At 37.7% G+C, this 16,176-nt stretch overlaps 1 protein-coding gene across 1 annotated transcript in view; it reads right to left on the reverse strand.

Moving 5' to 3' along the window:
* The window catches only part of LOC126283945 (DNA repair protein RAD50), a 238,345-nt gene that overhangs the window by 65,921 nt on the left and 156,248 nt on the right, over positions 1-16,176 (reverse strand). The window contains exons 16-17 of the mRNA XM_049982352.1: positions 11,582-11,733; positions 9,707-9,909 (exon numbers count right to left, since the gene is read on the reverse strand). Coding sequence (XP_049838309.1) covers positions 9,707-9,909; positions 11,582-11,733 — 355 coding nt within the window. The remainder of the gene's footprint in view (positions 1-9,706; positions 9,910-11,581; positions 11,734-16,176) is intronic.

Consider the following 16,176-nt stretch of genomic DNA (forward strand, 5'->3'; position numbering starts at 1 on the left):
AACTTAGGCTAAAAAGAAAACACACACACACACACACACACACACACACACACACACACACACACACACACACACGTCCGAGGTAGGACTCGAACCTCCGGCAGGAGGGGCTGCGCTGTGTGGGACATGGTGCCTCAAACCGTCCGGCCACTCCGAGCAGCTGGACACAGAATGGCAAGAAAGCAGTTTGGCAGGTAGACTGGGTGGACAGATTGTGTCGGGTGGTGTGGTTAGAGGGCGAAAAAGGGGTGAAGCAGGTGGAGCTGGGAAAGAATATCTGAAGTCTTAGCAGGAGGTAACAGAGCTGCAAAATAGGAATGGAACACACAGACACTAAAGGTAGTGGGTATGTGCAGCACACGATAACAATGACATGAAGGAGTAGTTTGGGAGGAGGTGACAGGATGGAAGAAGCAATTGTGACCAGGAGGATTTGGAAGTGAAGGATGTGTTGCAAGGATGACTTCCATCTGTGTAGTTCAGAACATCTACATCTACATCTACATCCCTACTTCGCAAGCCACCTGACGGTGTGCGTCGGAGGGTATTTAGAGTACCTCTATCGGTTCTCTCTTCTATTCCAGTCTCATAATGTTCGTGGAAGGAAAGATTGTCGGTATTCCTCTGTGTGGGCTCTAATCTCTCTGATTTTATCCTCATGGTCTCTTCGCGAGATATACGGAGGAGGAAGCAATATACTGCTTGACTCCTCGGTGAAACTATGTTCTCGAAACTTCAACAAAAGCCCGTACCGAGCTACTGAGCGTCTCTCTTGCAGAGTCTTCCACTGGAGTCTATCTGTCAGCTCTGTAACACTTTTGCAATTAGTAAATGATCCTGTAATGAAGCACACTGCCCTCCACTGGATCTTCTCTATCTCTTCCTTCAACCCTATCTGGTACGGATCCCACACCGGTGAGCAGTATTCAAGCAGTGGGCGAACAAGTGTACTGTAACCTACTTCCTTTGTTTTCGGATTGCATTTCCTTAGGATTCTTCCAATGTACTCAGTCCAGCATCTGCTTTACCAATGATGGTGTTGCTGGGGGAGGGGGGTGGGAGGGCGTAGTAGGGGGGGTAGTGAAGGGTCAAACTGGCATAGGCTGTGAAGCAAATACTGAACTCTAGCAGCATGCTCTGCTACTGAGTAGTCAACTCTATTCTTGGTCACAGCTTGAAGGTGACCATTCATTCTAGTGCACAACTGGTCACTGGATAACTGATGTGAAGCCGTCATACAACTGTTGTTCAAGTAATATTGAGGATATTCAGTCCAGTTGCCAATTGTGTGATTATTTTACCACAATATGTTTCGGGATAACATTATACTATTTTCAAGTGCTTAAAACAAAGAAACCATATAGAACAATCCTCCGCATACTGGCAGACATATGGGAATTACAGATGTCCTGAGTTAAAAGTTCGATCGTAAGTTTTATGTACAGGATAAAGTTTTAGCAATGGGATGTGCACTAGCAGGGTAGATGGCAGACATCATCTTGAATAAGTATGAAACAGCATTTTTAAAGGCAAATGTTAAATACAGTGACAAAGTGCAGATGTACAGTAGATATGTTGTAGATATTTTCATAGTATATCAGAGGTCCAAGGAAGAAATAAATGAGTTGTTGAATGACTTCAATAATATGCATAAGGGCATAGTTTTTATACCAGATCATGAAAAACATGGAGTCTGAAATTATCTGGACCTGAGGACCAATACAATCAAGACAGGAATTTTTAGGAGGCTCAAGTTGACAGGAGCAGTTAACAGTAAGTCCTCATGGTGCCCCCAACAAACATAAATAGCACTTTTCAAAAATGTGGTGCACATGGCTAATTCCATACCTCTAAGCCTGGAAAACAAGAATGAGGAAATGAAAACCCTTAGACATATAGTGGTAGAAAATTGTTTCGATATACCAGCTAAGCATGGTAACCAGCAAGATGATAAAAAACCAGACAAATATAGAGTTGTGCCATATTGCATGACCAAGTCACAACAATTGGTGAGGTTGTTTAGCAAGAAAGGTGTTAGAATTGCTTTCAAGATGGACACAAATCAGGACAGAGTCTGAGGCATAAGATGGACACAGGTGAGAACTTGATGAGAAAATTAGGTGTGTATGAAGTAAAATGTCAGGATTGTGAAGTGAGGTATGTGGGGTAGACGGGAAGGAATTCTGAAGTTAGGTTTAAAAAATATAATAATGGAGAGAATAGCTTGTCAGCTGTAGCAAAGCATCTCAAGAATGAGCAACATTTGTTGGGAGATATAACAGAAAAAATGACGGTGTCGTATGTTAAAGTGAAAGGGTGGCCGCTATCAAATTTACAGGAGGTAGAGATTTATTGTACCTTGGAAGAGAAGTGCGTCAGAGGGTGGCAGTTTCTAAAGGCCTGCCCAATTCTCCTACACAACAAATCCTATTCCAGTGCTTTCAAAGGCTTATACTATCTCATTAGAGGTAGGGCAACCTGCAAAAGCAGCCATGTCATATACCAGCTCTGTTACTATTTCTATACAACATTTTAGGTACCCATGATCAGCAACTAACATGCTCAATTCAATAGCTACTTCACAACCAGTGCCATATGCATGAATTACATTTCCTTAACGTTCTTCCTATGAATCTCAGTCTGGTATCTGCTTTTTCTAAAACTGTTTTATGTGCTTTAGGTCACTGGACAGTTACCCCTATACTCAGACAGCTGAAACTTTGCACTTGATGCATGCGTTTCAAGTTGGCAGTGCAACAGTTTAACAAATGATGAGTGAGAAGCATAAGGCACCCAGTGTCGGGAGTGAACCAGTCCCAGCACTGTAATCACTTCCAGTGATGATGCCAAAGATCCCACACTGATGACTTTGTTTTATGTCAACATAAACAATGTGAACTTTGCTTGGTTTCTATTGTGTGCTTGCAGTATACTGTAATTTATAAAATTGTGATACATGGAAAATGCCACAGAAAAAAGTTATTTCGTCCAGTGACAATCCTTAGCATTGAGGTGTTCTGCTAAACAGCCAGGCACTGGAGTAGCTACAAACTCTCAAGTTTTACGAGCAGGAGAAAGAATATGTAAGTATTCATGGACAGCCATCAGATTCTGCTGATCAAGTTGTGGAACAAACCAAAAAAACCTTGTAATTAGTGAACAAACTGAAGAAAGGGGGTATATTGAGAGATGTAGACATCAGCTGTGATGATTACAAGCCACCTAGAACAAATAATATATTTTTAGCTATGGATATCAGTTACTTGTTGCATCACTGTCTTTATAAAACACAGAGAGGGTCTACAAATAAAAATAAAAATTTCGATGTGCAGCATGCAAAAAAGGCATTTTCTTTGAAACAACTGTAATTTATATACAGCTGCTTTGAAAATGGCCACTACAAGAAACGTGCTTTGTATGGTGTTCTTAAAAAGTGAGATGTATGTCTGTACTTATGTTTTTCAGTTGTGTTTAGTCAATAATATTCCTGTTTTAAGTTGATCTGCAAATTGAGAGGTTAGTACTGTGATTCGGAAAATGATTCTAAATGTTGTAAAATGCTGTGACATTGAAAAACAGCAGAACAAACTGCAAAATCCGCTTGCTGAGTCTAGAAAGTGCCTATACAGTAAAAAGTGTGGCCAGCCTGAAATTTAGTAAGACTTATCATGACAACTTTTGTGTGTTGTGTCTACTTTCATTTACTGGTACGAAGATATGCTGAATTCATCTGCTAACTATGGTGGGCTGTGTCAAAACGGCTGTCACTATTGACCAAGGCCATTCAGTTAATAAAGGAACAGTGACTCCCATCAGTAGCTGCAGCATGGTTCTCTACAAAGTGAATAAATAGTAATATATCGTATTTACCCAATAAGACAAGGTTTCTCCCAAATTCGTCATTCGAAAAATACAGGGGCATCTTATACTCACAGATTAAACTATTGCTGCTGAGGTCAACATTTTCACATCATTTAGCTGAGTATACAGAGATAGTCACACATTTATAGAGTCTGCCTTACATTTAGGGACGAAACTTTGGTTGTTGAGGTGATGTGCAGATTTATTTTGAAGCAATTGGAAGGGCAGGGCTCTATCAACAATACTCGCTTGAGATTTCCCAATACACCAAAACACTTGATATGGCATCAATATTTCTTGAACAATCGTGATACTAACTTGCGTGGTGCTAGTGCATGAGACACATGAGAAACTGTGAACTAGCCACCACATCAGTCTATTCCTCTGACTAAAAATTTGACAATTTTGTGAAACACAGGAGGAAATAGCATTAAATTCTATCAGCTTAACGATTGTTTGTTGTATCTGAACAGGTTTGCAGAAAACATTGTCATACATGTATGGATGCCACACCCAAACATTAAAGCCAGTTTTTAAATAAAGGTAACATTCAAAATCAGAAATATTGTCCTCCGAAAAACATTGGCTGATTCAGAACCAATATTCTATTTGATTATGAGGTACTGTAGTGATTTACTAGGTAAATAGCAAATGAGCAATTTGGTCACTGCTTACATATCAGAATACCAGGTAAAATTGTTACCACCTTTTAATCAGCTTTAGAGCATGATGATGATGATGATGATGATATTCAGTTGAAACACGAAGGAAAATTAATTCAGAATGAAATGTTTAACAAAGGAAATAAATCACATTAAACTGACTGTAATTGTTATCACGAGAATAAATTACAGCGGAAAAACCTGTTGTGTGGATAGTAACAACAGATGACACTAGATTGTGGGAGAAGAGAAAGTTCAAGAATTGTAGATGTGATCTTTTTTTATGTATTAGTTGGTGTTGTTACATATGGCCTGCACACTAGAAGATATTATAGTCTGCTTTGCACAGTTGTTCAAGCTCAGCACTGTGGAAGGGTTGGAAGGCGAACAGTGCCACTAACTTTATGAGAGCTAAGATAACTGTGAGGAAGGGCGTTAGAGTGAGAAGCAAATTTTGCATTGCCAACCATGAGACTCTATACTATGTACTATGGCTTTTTATGAACATCTGCCACGTTTAAACTGCAGTTTGCCTGAGTTCATTTGTAGTTTGAATCTAACTGACTAAAGTTGGACAAATATTCAACAAGAGTACCAATTTCTGCAGGAATGGTAAAAGTATAGATAGGGGGCAGTGGTGCACTTAAGTGCTTCTTGCTACATTGTTGCTGACACTCGCCATGACGTATAATGGGAATGGAAGGGGGTGTGACAGCTGGTTTTACACAGCCAATGAAAGAGCAGTGGGGAAGTGATTTGTTTGGAAGAAAGAGACGTTGTAACATTCCCCACATCAGAGTGTACTACAAATCTTATATGTGTTCAGTAGAAAAACAGCTGTGTTCCCAGGTACCACCACAATGACAACCTCGGAAATAACAATATACTGGGAAGAAACTGCCAAATATTTGTGACAAAAAAAGAAAAAAGGTATTAATTTCACAGCTGTGCTATTATTATTATTATTATTACTACTATTACTACTTTTAAAAATAGTAATACCACAAACAGCAGTGTTAGCAAGCAATAAAGGCAGAAAAGCAAATGGTCTGAAAATTAATGTAAACCATTTGTTTCTGCTTATTTTATTTCTCCTAATGTAGACAATTAATAAATGGTGAAATTTTAGAGTATGCATGATGTTAACATTTTGGCAGTTACTTTACATCAATAAAAAAGTTTGTAGTTCCGATTAGTCAGGATGTGTTCAAAATAAAATTTTGTCTCAGAGAACATCTTAAAAAACGGGATGTTTCGTCTTGTACTCAGGTAAATATAGTAATAAAAAACAGGGTATAAACGTTGCCTACATTAAGAATAATTCAGTAGAGGAGCACACATCAAAAATCAAAACAAGACTAATACCAACAACCTGGTATCTACCAGTTCAATTGCAAGGACTAAAACGAAATCTACATCAGGCCGATTTTGACAGTATAAAGAAAACATCAGAGAATGGAAGTACAGTACTAACCTCTCAATTTGCAGATCAACTTAAACAGGAATATTACTGGCTAAACACAAAAGAAAAACATAAGTACAGACAGACATCTCACTTTTTAAAAACATTATACAAAGCACATTTCTTGTAGTGGCCATTTTGGTAGCAGCTGTATATAAATTGCAGTTGTTTCAAAGAAAATGCATTTTTGCATGCTGCACATCGAAATTTTTATTTTTATTTCTGCACCCAGACGCGTTTCACCTTGTAAAAAAGGTTAAACGCACCTGGGTGCACAAATAAAAATAAAAATTTCGATGTGCAGCGTGCAAAAAAGGCATTTTCTTTGAAACAACTGCAATTTATTGTGCAAAATGTTAAACCACAATAAACACCTGATTAATGAGCAGGTAAATATTTGAAACAAGACATTATGTAAAATCACTGAAGAGATCACATAGAAAAAAGTAGCAAAAGTAAACCACCACCTCCTGCATTTCATCTCTATTTCTCTCGTTCTTCCATTTTATTACCAACACATTCTTCTTTTCTCCTCTTTGAATTCACTTTTCACTACATTTACTCGTCTTTGCCGCCTCTCCTTTTTCTACAATACTTTCCACTTAGATCAACTTCCACACTTCTCCTTCATTTCAATTATATATTTAAGCCCACTAACATCACTAAAACGACGACAAACCAAACATGAAGAGAACATTTTTTAGATAAAGTGAAAACCAAATCAAGCCATTAAGTTCACAATACTACACACACACACACACACACACACACACACACACACACACACACACACACACACACATGTTTATTCATAAGTATGTAAAGAAACACTAGTGGTGCTATATTGCATCATATTCCACTTCGAGAAATGTGTAGTGCTGCAAATCAAAGTGAACCTCAGAAATGTGCTAACAGATAATACTTCGTGGCGTAAGTGAAAATCAGACATAAAACAATGCAATACAAGCCACACCTCAGTAACCTGAATAATAAAACAGACTTTAGATCTAGAAAGTAAACTAAAATTGTGACGTTGTTTCACAGCATGCAACTGATTACGTTTCGTATCAATAAAATGAAATATGTACTGTTGGCATGTTGATAGAGACAATAAAAAACACACAAACACAAATTTCAAGTTTTTGCAACCCAAGGTTGCTTCATCAGAAAAGAGGGAAGGAGAGGGAAAGACAAAAGGATGTGGGTTTAAAGGGAGAGGGTAAGGAGTCATTCCAATCCCAGGATTAGAAAGACTTACCTTAGGGGGAAAAAAGGACAGGTATACACTTGCGCACGCACGCACACACACACACACACACACACACACACACACACACACACACACACATCCATCTGAACATATACAAACACAGGCAGACATATGTACATGCAAAGAGGTTGGGCAGAAATGTCAGTCGCACATCCTTTCTTCTTTCCCCCTCTTTCCTGATGAAGCAACCTTGGGTTGCGAAAGCTTGAAATTTGTGTGTGTGTTTTGTATTGTCTCTATCAACATACCAACGCTTTCGTTTGGTAAGTTACAGCCTCTTTGTTTTTAGATATATTTTTCCCACGAGGAATGTTTCCCTCTATTATAGAAATATGTACTGTGATATATGTATGTTCAAGTAGCATAATGCAGAAATTTTAAATACCTTTAATATTGGTTAATGAACGTCTGTGTTTCAGTTGAGTATGTAGAAAGGCCCAAATCATTTCCGTGATATCTATGCAGCATGTGTAATATTCATGTACAGTTACAAATGCTGTAGAAGTGGAACTGTTGTAAGGCTGATTTCATGTATTTTTCAACGAGTACTCCTAATTTGGTACCTTGTACTAAAAGCAGCATAGATTCATCCAGTTATAGCATGGAGAAACTTGAACAGTTGAAATGATCATGCAACAAAACCATATTCACCTGTCCCATTGTAAAGTATCCACTGAGCAAAGTAATATATCAGTGGCATATGCTGGTGAGTCAAAACACTAAGATGACTGCTCACTGCAATGTTAAATGCCATCTGGTGATGTTGCGAACAAGTGATGCACTAAGAAAACTGTGTAAGCAGAGGCGAGACAAATAAGTAATGATTCCAGTGACAATAACAGTCACAAAAAGGGAAATTTATGTAAGTGACTTTAAATTGTTGTGGTATGGCACCTGCTAAAAAAGCATTTCAATAACAGAAAAGCTAGTCACAAGTTAGGGTTCTAATATGCAGGTGGCCTTTTTTAAATTGCTTTCTTTGACTAAGATTGCTGGTTACTGGGAGGCTGCTCCGACAGCTTGTTGCTGTAGCTGTCCATGTTGGTGGGCTGGCATTCTTCTCAGTTAAGGAGTGTTGTTGGACAGACACTTTGTGAACATCATCTGTAATACTCAAATGATGAGAGCATGGGAAATTCCTATATGAGGAATTTCCTATGCTTAGGACTCAGGAACAGAGTGCCAGACCGAGACAAGGTAACTCTCTCTGCTGGAGACTCCTGATCTGACACACATCCTTTTCCTACCCTCCTATGATCAACTCAATGCTTTGGATGTAATGGCCTCTACAGATGTCTGGCATTTACCCAGAGTGTGCCTTACGAACCTCTGAACTCATAATAAAACTGACAACACGTTTGAACAATGTTTTGGTTATCATTGAGAAACCAGCCAATCTGGATTCCTACTCCCTGTCATTCTCTCCTCCCATCCTGCACATCAGGTGTCAAGTATGGAAAGTGTCTGAAGAAGTGTGAAATCGTGACTAAGGGACAATACGTTGTAGTTCCAGACCTCATCACAAAACATTGGGGCTTGCCTACTCTGTAAAGCAGGACAGGCAGCATATGTGACAGATTTGACAAAGAGAGTAAAATGCTGGTGTAGGTTCAGAGCATACAGTTCAGTACACATTGTTGAACATTGGAGTCTGCAGCAGACAACTCCTGTGCGTTTCCTAATAGACCAAAAGACATTTTCAATTACAATTGCAGTGGGCATGATATCATCAAGACTGGATCGTGGATCAATGGAAATGTGTAACATGGTTGGACAAATCACGTTTATTGTTCCACTTGCATGACGAACTTGTATTCATGTACATTCATCCCGGTGACAGTTTGCTCGAAATGTGTACTGCTTTACAGACACAGCCGGTAGACATTCACTTGGGATTCCACATGGGATGTGGTAGTAATCGAAAGCACCATCACAGCTGGGGACCACGCAAACATTATATGGACCACCTGCATTGCTTAACGCTTAAAATCTTCCGCAAGGGCTGTGGTATCTCCCAGTAAAATAACTCTCTGTGTTGCTAGACCAGAATTACGCTACAGTGGTTTGAGGAGCATGATAGTGTATTCACTTTGACGTCTTGCTCACTAGATTTGCTCGATCTGAATCCGACAGAACATATCTGGGACACTTTTGGGCATTAGCCCTGAGCTCATGCACCAATGACCCATAATTTAGAGAAAAAGCCTGATTTGCATGTACATACCTAGTGCCACATTCACATGGAACCTTATCAAGGAATTGTAAGAATCCACACCATGCAGAATCACTACTGCACTGCATTTAAATGTGAACCAATTGACTATTAAGCAGGAGGTCATAATGTTTTGGCTCATCAGTGTATGGGCAGTTGAAGATGGCAGATTCTTAAAATAGAAGATTGGTTTTATAGGAAATTGACTATTGGAAGAGGTCCAATAATATTTTATCAACCTGTGGGCATCTTAGACTGCAGCTCCTGAATTTCTTTGTCTATGCGGCGCAGTTCTGTCTGCAACTGATCAATGCGAACTACATCTCCTTGGATATCCTTTGCCATCTGTTCCTTTGCTTTTGGACCCAGTAACTGCTCCTTCAAATCCTTAATATGTTTCCGAGCTGCATCTAAAGCCTCTTCTGTTTGATGAAGTGACTCTCTGAAAACAAGGAAATACACCATTGTAAGATGAATAATAACCAGTAAAGTTATCAATTTACTGTTTAAATCCAGTAGAATTTCGCAAGCAGACATGCATTTACCAGGTGTACCGGTATGAAATGAGCGTTTTTTTGAGGAAATGAAACACTAATTTTGAATTAAAAAGTAAAAACATTTTATTCAAAGTACTGACCATTGCTTTCTATAAATTTTGACTACCTTTCTGGCAATTTGTGGACACCACGCCAACAGAAATGTTTGTCTTTTGAAGCAAACCAATCAGACACCCAATTTTCGACTTCTTCGTAGGAAGTATTCCTCAGCCAATGCGTGTCCCATTGATGAAAACGAATGGTAGTTGGAAGGGACCAAGTCTGATGAATACGTGGGGTGGGGTAGCAGCTTTCAGCCAAGTGTTTTGATTGTATCCTGAACCAGTTTTGCTTTGTGTGCAGGTGCATTGTCGTGTAAAAAAATACTTTGCCATGTCCTCTGGCCCATTCTGGTCTTTTGTCTTTTTTTGCTCAATGCATAGTTCAAATTGATCATTTGTTGTCTGTAGTGATAAGTATTCACACTTTTACTGGGTTTTAGAAGCTCATGATACACCACAGCTTTTTTATCCCACCAAACAGAGCATTGTCTTCTTGCCGAATCGATGTGGTTTTGCAGTCGATGTTGATGGTTCTCCCGGATTAACCCATGATTTTTCCCATTTAGGATTCATAAAATAAATCCATTTATCATCACCAATTCGATGCAAAATTGATTTTCTTTTAGGTCTTTGAAGCAAAATTTGACAAATGGTTTTTCGGTTTTCCATCTGTCTTTCATTCAATTCATGTGGCACACATTTTCCACACTTTTGGATCTTTCCCATAGCTTTCAAACGGTCAGAAATTGTTTGCTGTGCAACATTTAGCATTGCTGCCATTTGCTTCTGACTCAGAGTATCATCTTCATCCAATATTGCTTGCACTTCAGCGTCTTCGAATTTTTTTGGTGGTCTTCCATGTTCTTCATTTCTTACATCAAAATCATTATTTCTGAAGCATTGAAACCATCTTTTGCATGTTGCTTCTGATAGAGCATGATTGCCATATGCCTTGACAAGCATTTGATGTGACTCTGCAGCACTTTTTTCCAAATGAAAACAAAAAATTAATGCTTTCCGCAAATCATCACTTTCTGGTACAAAATTCGACATTGTTAACATGATGAAAACATATGATGTTGTTTGTTCCATGACTTGATGTATACTAGATCTCTTTGGCAGATGTCATTAAAAAAAAGGGGGGGGGGGGGCCTCGTTCACAACAAATGTTCCCTATCGAAACATTTTTATCTTAACGCTCATTTGATCCCGGTACACCTGGTAGCACAACATTTATTGAAAATGTGGTTTGCCTTCTTGTGCATTTATGGCAATGCACAAATTTCTATTATTATGATAACTGCTCATCTCCCTTTAATGTCTACTCATATTTTCTACAAAGTCAATTTGTGGCAAGATAAGAAAAAGGTTTTGGTAATCCTAGATTTCAAATATTCTATTCTAAATCTGTAGTTATTTAGTGCAACTATAAACTACGTGACTATATTTTAATATTTGTCAATATTTAACATACATTCTGAATATATGAAGGTGAAGGAATGAAACTGATGCTTACTTCAATTCTGGTATCTCCTTGGTGCGCATGATATCAGTTCTTTCATAAGCAGGCTTCATTTGCAAAAGCTTATCATATTCCTTTAGCTTATTTTCTAGTTCTTTCTTATTGTCCTGAAGGCGTGCTGGGACTTCACTGACTTTATTACTCAGCTGTAAATGCAGAAAAATACGTTGTTGCAGGTGGTGCTTCATACATGAAATTGGTATAGTTTCTGCAAAAATTAAAAGCACTCCTAATTTGATATCCCTAATGACTTATTTATAGGGATGGGAAAATTTTGCAAAAACAGTAACGCGAAAAATAACGCCCAATTGGTGTTTTCTTTTGAAATTGACAATTTGCACCTTTCCTGTATGAAAAATAAAAAATTGGAGGACAGTAGTTTACCAATATTCATAACTGAATGTTGAAACTGCATTATGTTATTCTTTTTCCTCAAGACTGAGGTTCTCGTATAATCTGAAAATGACACTTCACCTCCCACATAACTATGATGCAATTCCAAAAACAGCACTGAAATCAACAAAAAAGTAATACCGAAATTGGCAAAAAAAAAAAAACACTGAATTTGGCAATACACATACCTAATTTGGTAATAAAAACAACAAATTTAATAATAAACACATCAAAATGGGTAAAAAAAGACTATAATTGGCAAAAACAGTGAATTTGGGGAAAAGCACCGAATCTGGAAAAAAGATTGGACTGAATTTGGCAAAACAAATACTGAATATGGAAAAAAGTAAGATGAATTTAGGAAAAAAATGTAACACTGATTATGGGGAAAAACCAACATTGAATCTGGCAAAAAAATAATGTCAAATCATGCAAAATCACAGACACTGTCAACAATTAGTACCAATATCCTAAAAAATTATACCAATTTCGTAAAAAAATATCAAATTGGGCAAAAAGAAACATGAAAACTGCAAAAAACACACAGAAACTGGGAAAAACAATGGATTTAGCAACTAAATTGCTGCGACTGTGGAAAAAATAACATTAAAATTAGCAGAAAGTAATGCCGAAATGGGTAAAAATAACACCTTATTTGTTATATGAATTTGGAGGGGAAAAAGGGGCGAAATTGGCAAGAAAAAGAACAGATAGCAGAAAAAACACTGAATTTGTAAAAACAAAGGGAAAAAACAACAAAATCCTTAAAAAAAAAAGCACTGAGATTGTTAAAAAAATAACACCAAATTTGGCCATCAAATAGAATGATTGTTTCCTGTTCCTGCTTATTTAAACCACAGAAAATTTTGAATAGAATATTAGATCACCACTTGCAGCAAGCAGTGTCTCAAGAAATTTGATGAAAATTTCTGTCAAAATACTATCTGCAAATTTTATCTTCTATTGTTCTTGATCTGTATAAAGCAACATGCAACACATAATTCCATCTCTTTATAACTTTGTTGTTAATTGAAATAAAATATCCCATTAACTCTTTGTCTGCTACAGATGCACTTTCTGCATTCAATGCTGAATGCGGCTTTGTTGTCACTATACTGCTTGTCTAATGGTGCTGTCTGTACTGAGAGACTATTCGGTGGAAAAAAAAATTATTTTTGCGCATCTTATAATCTAATATCTCAACTCGATAAAGGACTGAATTTCATTGCATTATTGTCTTAGTTACTTCGCTGCATCAAATTAAGTAAAGCATGGCATGAAATTTTTAAAGAGTCTGTAGAGGCAAAAACGCAAAGACTTCCTGTGTGCTCATACATTGTTATGAAATATATATGACGTATTGAAGTTTTAGTTAAAACTGAGAATAGAACAATATCTCACTTAGTTCTCGAGTTATTGATTTTTGTATCTGGCGGATAACTGCACACAGTGCACCCAATTCGGGCCTTCCACATTGGAAATCATCTAGTCATAATAATCGTCACATTTGATAAATGGTTCAAGGTATAAAAACTAGTCTTATTGCAAATGACACCAAACAATGTTGCATGACAAATACTTGAAAAAGTTTTTATTCACTGGAGTATGGAAGTGACTTGTCGGCAGCAGTGGAGGGTCCCTGAAATGGGATGCGTAAAAATGTCAATAGCGCTTGGGAGACAAAGCCGGAACATAGCTCAGGCCAATACTTTGTGTTAAAAAGACTGGGCTGAATTTTCTCTGCATGCAAACCATTTATAACTTCATGTGAGAACAATCTACGTTATGTCCCACTCTCTGTCCCTTGACTGGTGCTGCATTCTGTTGTCAATTTCTAGAATTATTTCAAAAGAAACATTAGTGGACTTAACAGCTGCTGTCACGAACGGCTTAGTCAATATGACTGCACTAATGTAATTTAGTGTGTGTGTCACAGTTTGCTGTAGTTCTGCTACAAATATGCCCCTTTGTTGAGTGAACAAGAAATTTTGGAAGCTCAAGTTAAAGAAATTGCTCAATAACTCATTTCTTACTTTTTTTGGAGGATAATTATACTTTCTGCCACCATTATTTAAAAATTTGTAATCTATCAAAGAACTAAAGTAAAAATTAAAAATAAATCTTGAAGCTTGGTCCTTTTCCAGTATGTAACGCGGCTGGAGATAGATCAATTACGTATGTTCCATTAACACTTTAAATAAATGCATAAATGGCTGGTTTCCTAGGCCCTATATTCTTCTAAATGGCTAGTCTCCAAAACATTAATTATCCTATTGGTTGGCAACTTGGAAAACACTTGATGAGGAGACTAATTAGAAATGTGATTTACAGTATCAGATTACAACTTTTTTATAAATCTAACACATTCACTGAAGCCCTTGCCAGAGCACTGAATAAATTTCTCTACACCCTCTGTATCCTGAGCCACCAGGTCATGTGTCCACTCTTTCATATTGGGCCGAGGTTAAATATTTTTGCAACGGTCTTTCTTGTTAAACATCGCTACAGGTGGGAAAACAGTGGAAGGTGCTGGTTTCTAAGTCAAGCCAATGACATAGATGATCAAATATGTCTCAAGTGAACTTCTATAGCATCAAAATTACCCTCAGTTTGTTTTTAATGGTCCTTTGCTGATACTGAAAAATTTCAGTGTATGTGATTGTAGTTACAGTGTTTTCAGGAGCCACAAAAAAGGCAAGAAGACTGTGTTTAATTTATCACTGATGATGAGTCAGTAGAAATAATTGACATATAATGTCTAAAGGAGAAACATAGCATGCCAACAATAAGTAGACAAATTCAGTCCTGATTGCAATGAAGTAACACAATGAAATGACATATGATGCTGTTCACACAGCTTAAATGTTAATCAAAAATCAAAGACATTAAAAATGGAGTAAAAGCTGAGATTGGACAAGGATGGGGCACGGAATTGGCCATGGCCATTTCAAAGCAAGTCTAGGCAGTCACTGCGGTCTTCATGTTGTCACGGTGATGTTAAGCCTTATTTTCCTGTATCAGGATGATGTTCCCTGCAGTCTGCTCTATTTTAAATTAGACTACCAACATCTTGACAGTTAAACAGTTTTATCACAACTGGACACAGAATATTGGGCCATCTATTGCTTACCATTTGGAATAAATTATAAATCAGTATCCCTGAACATTGGTTCTAATGCCTAGTTAGATTAGAAATAAAGAAAGGTGCACATAATATTGTTAAATGAAATGGTATACTTTTTCCAATAGCATTTGAAAGCTCTTGAAATATCAGGATTGTTGTATGACATTTGTTAATCATTGAGAAGTATATGGTGACTGACAAACAAATGCTGTCCAGTGTGGTGTTATAACAGATATATATCCCAATTGCTTGTGTCCAGTGTGCCATGCACTTACAGCGTTATCGGGACAATGATGAAAATGATCAGCTTGAATGTCAAGGGATGAAGAGCACATGATGCTTTTCTGTCAGTGACACCATTCCACATCATGGTGCAAGGCTTATCACCATGGAATGTGGCATCTGCCAGGCTTATTGATCAAACCTACAGGTTGCATCAACATAAATTCCATTCCTTTCTCCTTCCTTTACACTCAAAGGCTACGATTTCAAATGTCACAAGGAACATTGGCACTTCACTTGGCATTACCTGAGAGACAGTGCTACATCTTTGAAATGTTTGCTAGCTACAGTCCTGTAAATTTACTTACTAGGTAGCAGGAAATTCCCACTGATGTCATGTACAACAGCAATGACAGTGGAGGATATATGGTGTGGCATTGCAGGAAATTACATTGTGGGAAATTACTTTATTCCAGGTACATTAAATACAAAAATGCATGCACACTATTTTCACAAATATGTCACCCATTTTTTTATATAAGAAACAGCACTGGGCAAAAGACAATGCATACGGTTCAAACATAATGGCTGTCCAACTAATTCTTAACATGTTGAAACACATGCACTGAATAAAAAATTTCATGATCATACGACAGGATGAAACAAAATGCTATAGTCTGATACCTGTCAAGTTCAACAGTTGGACTCGTCTTCAATGCTATGTGGTGGAGGTTCAAATGGCTCTAAGCACTATAGGATTTAACATCTGAGGTCATCAGTCCCCTAGAACTTAGAACTACTTAAACCTAACTAACCTAATGACATCACACACATCCATGCCCGAGGCAGG

This window comes from Schistocerca gregaria, chromosome 8 (genome assembly GCF_023897955.1).
Source record: "Schistocerca gregaria isolate iqSchGreg1 chromosome 8, iqSchGreg1.2, whole genome shotgun sequence".
NCBI lineage: Eukaryota > Metazoa > Arthropoda > Insecta > Orthoptera > Acrididae > Schistocerca > Schistocerca gregaria.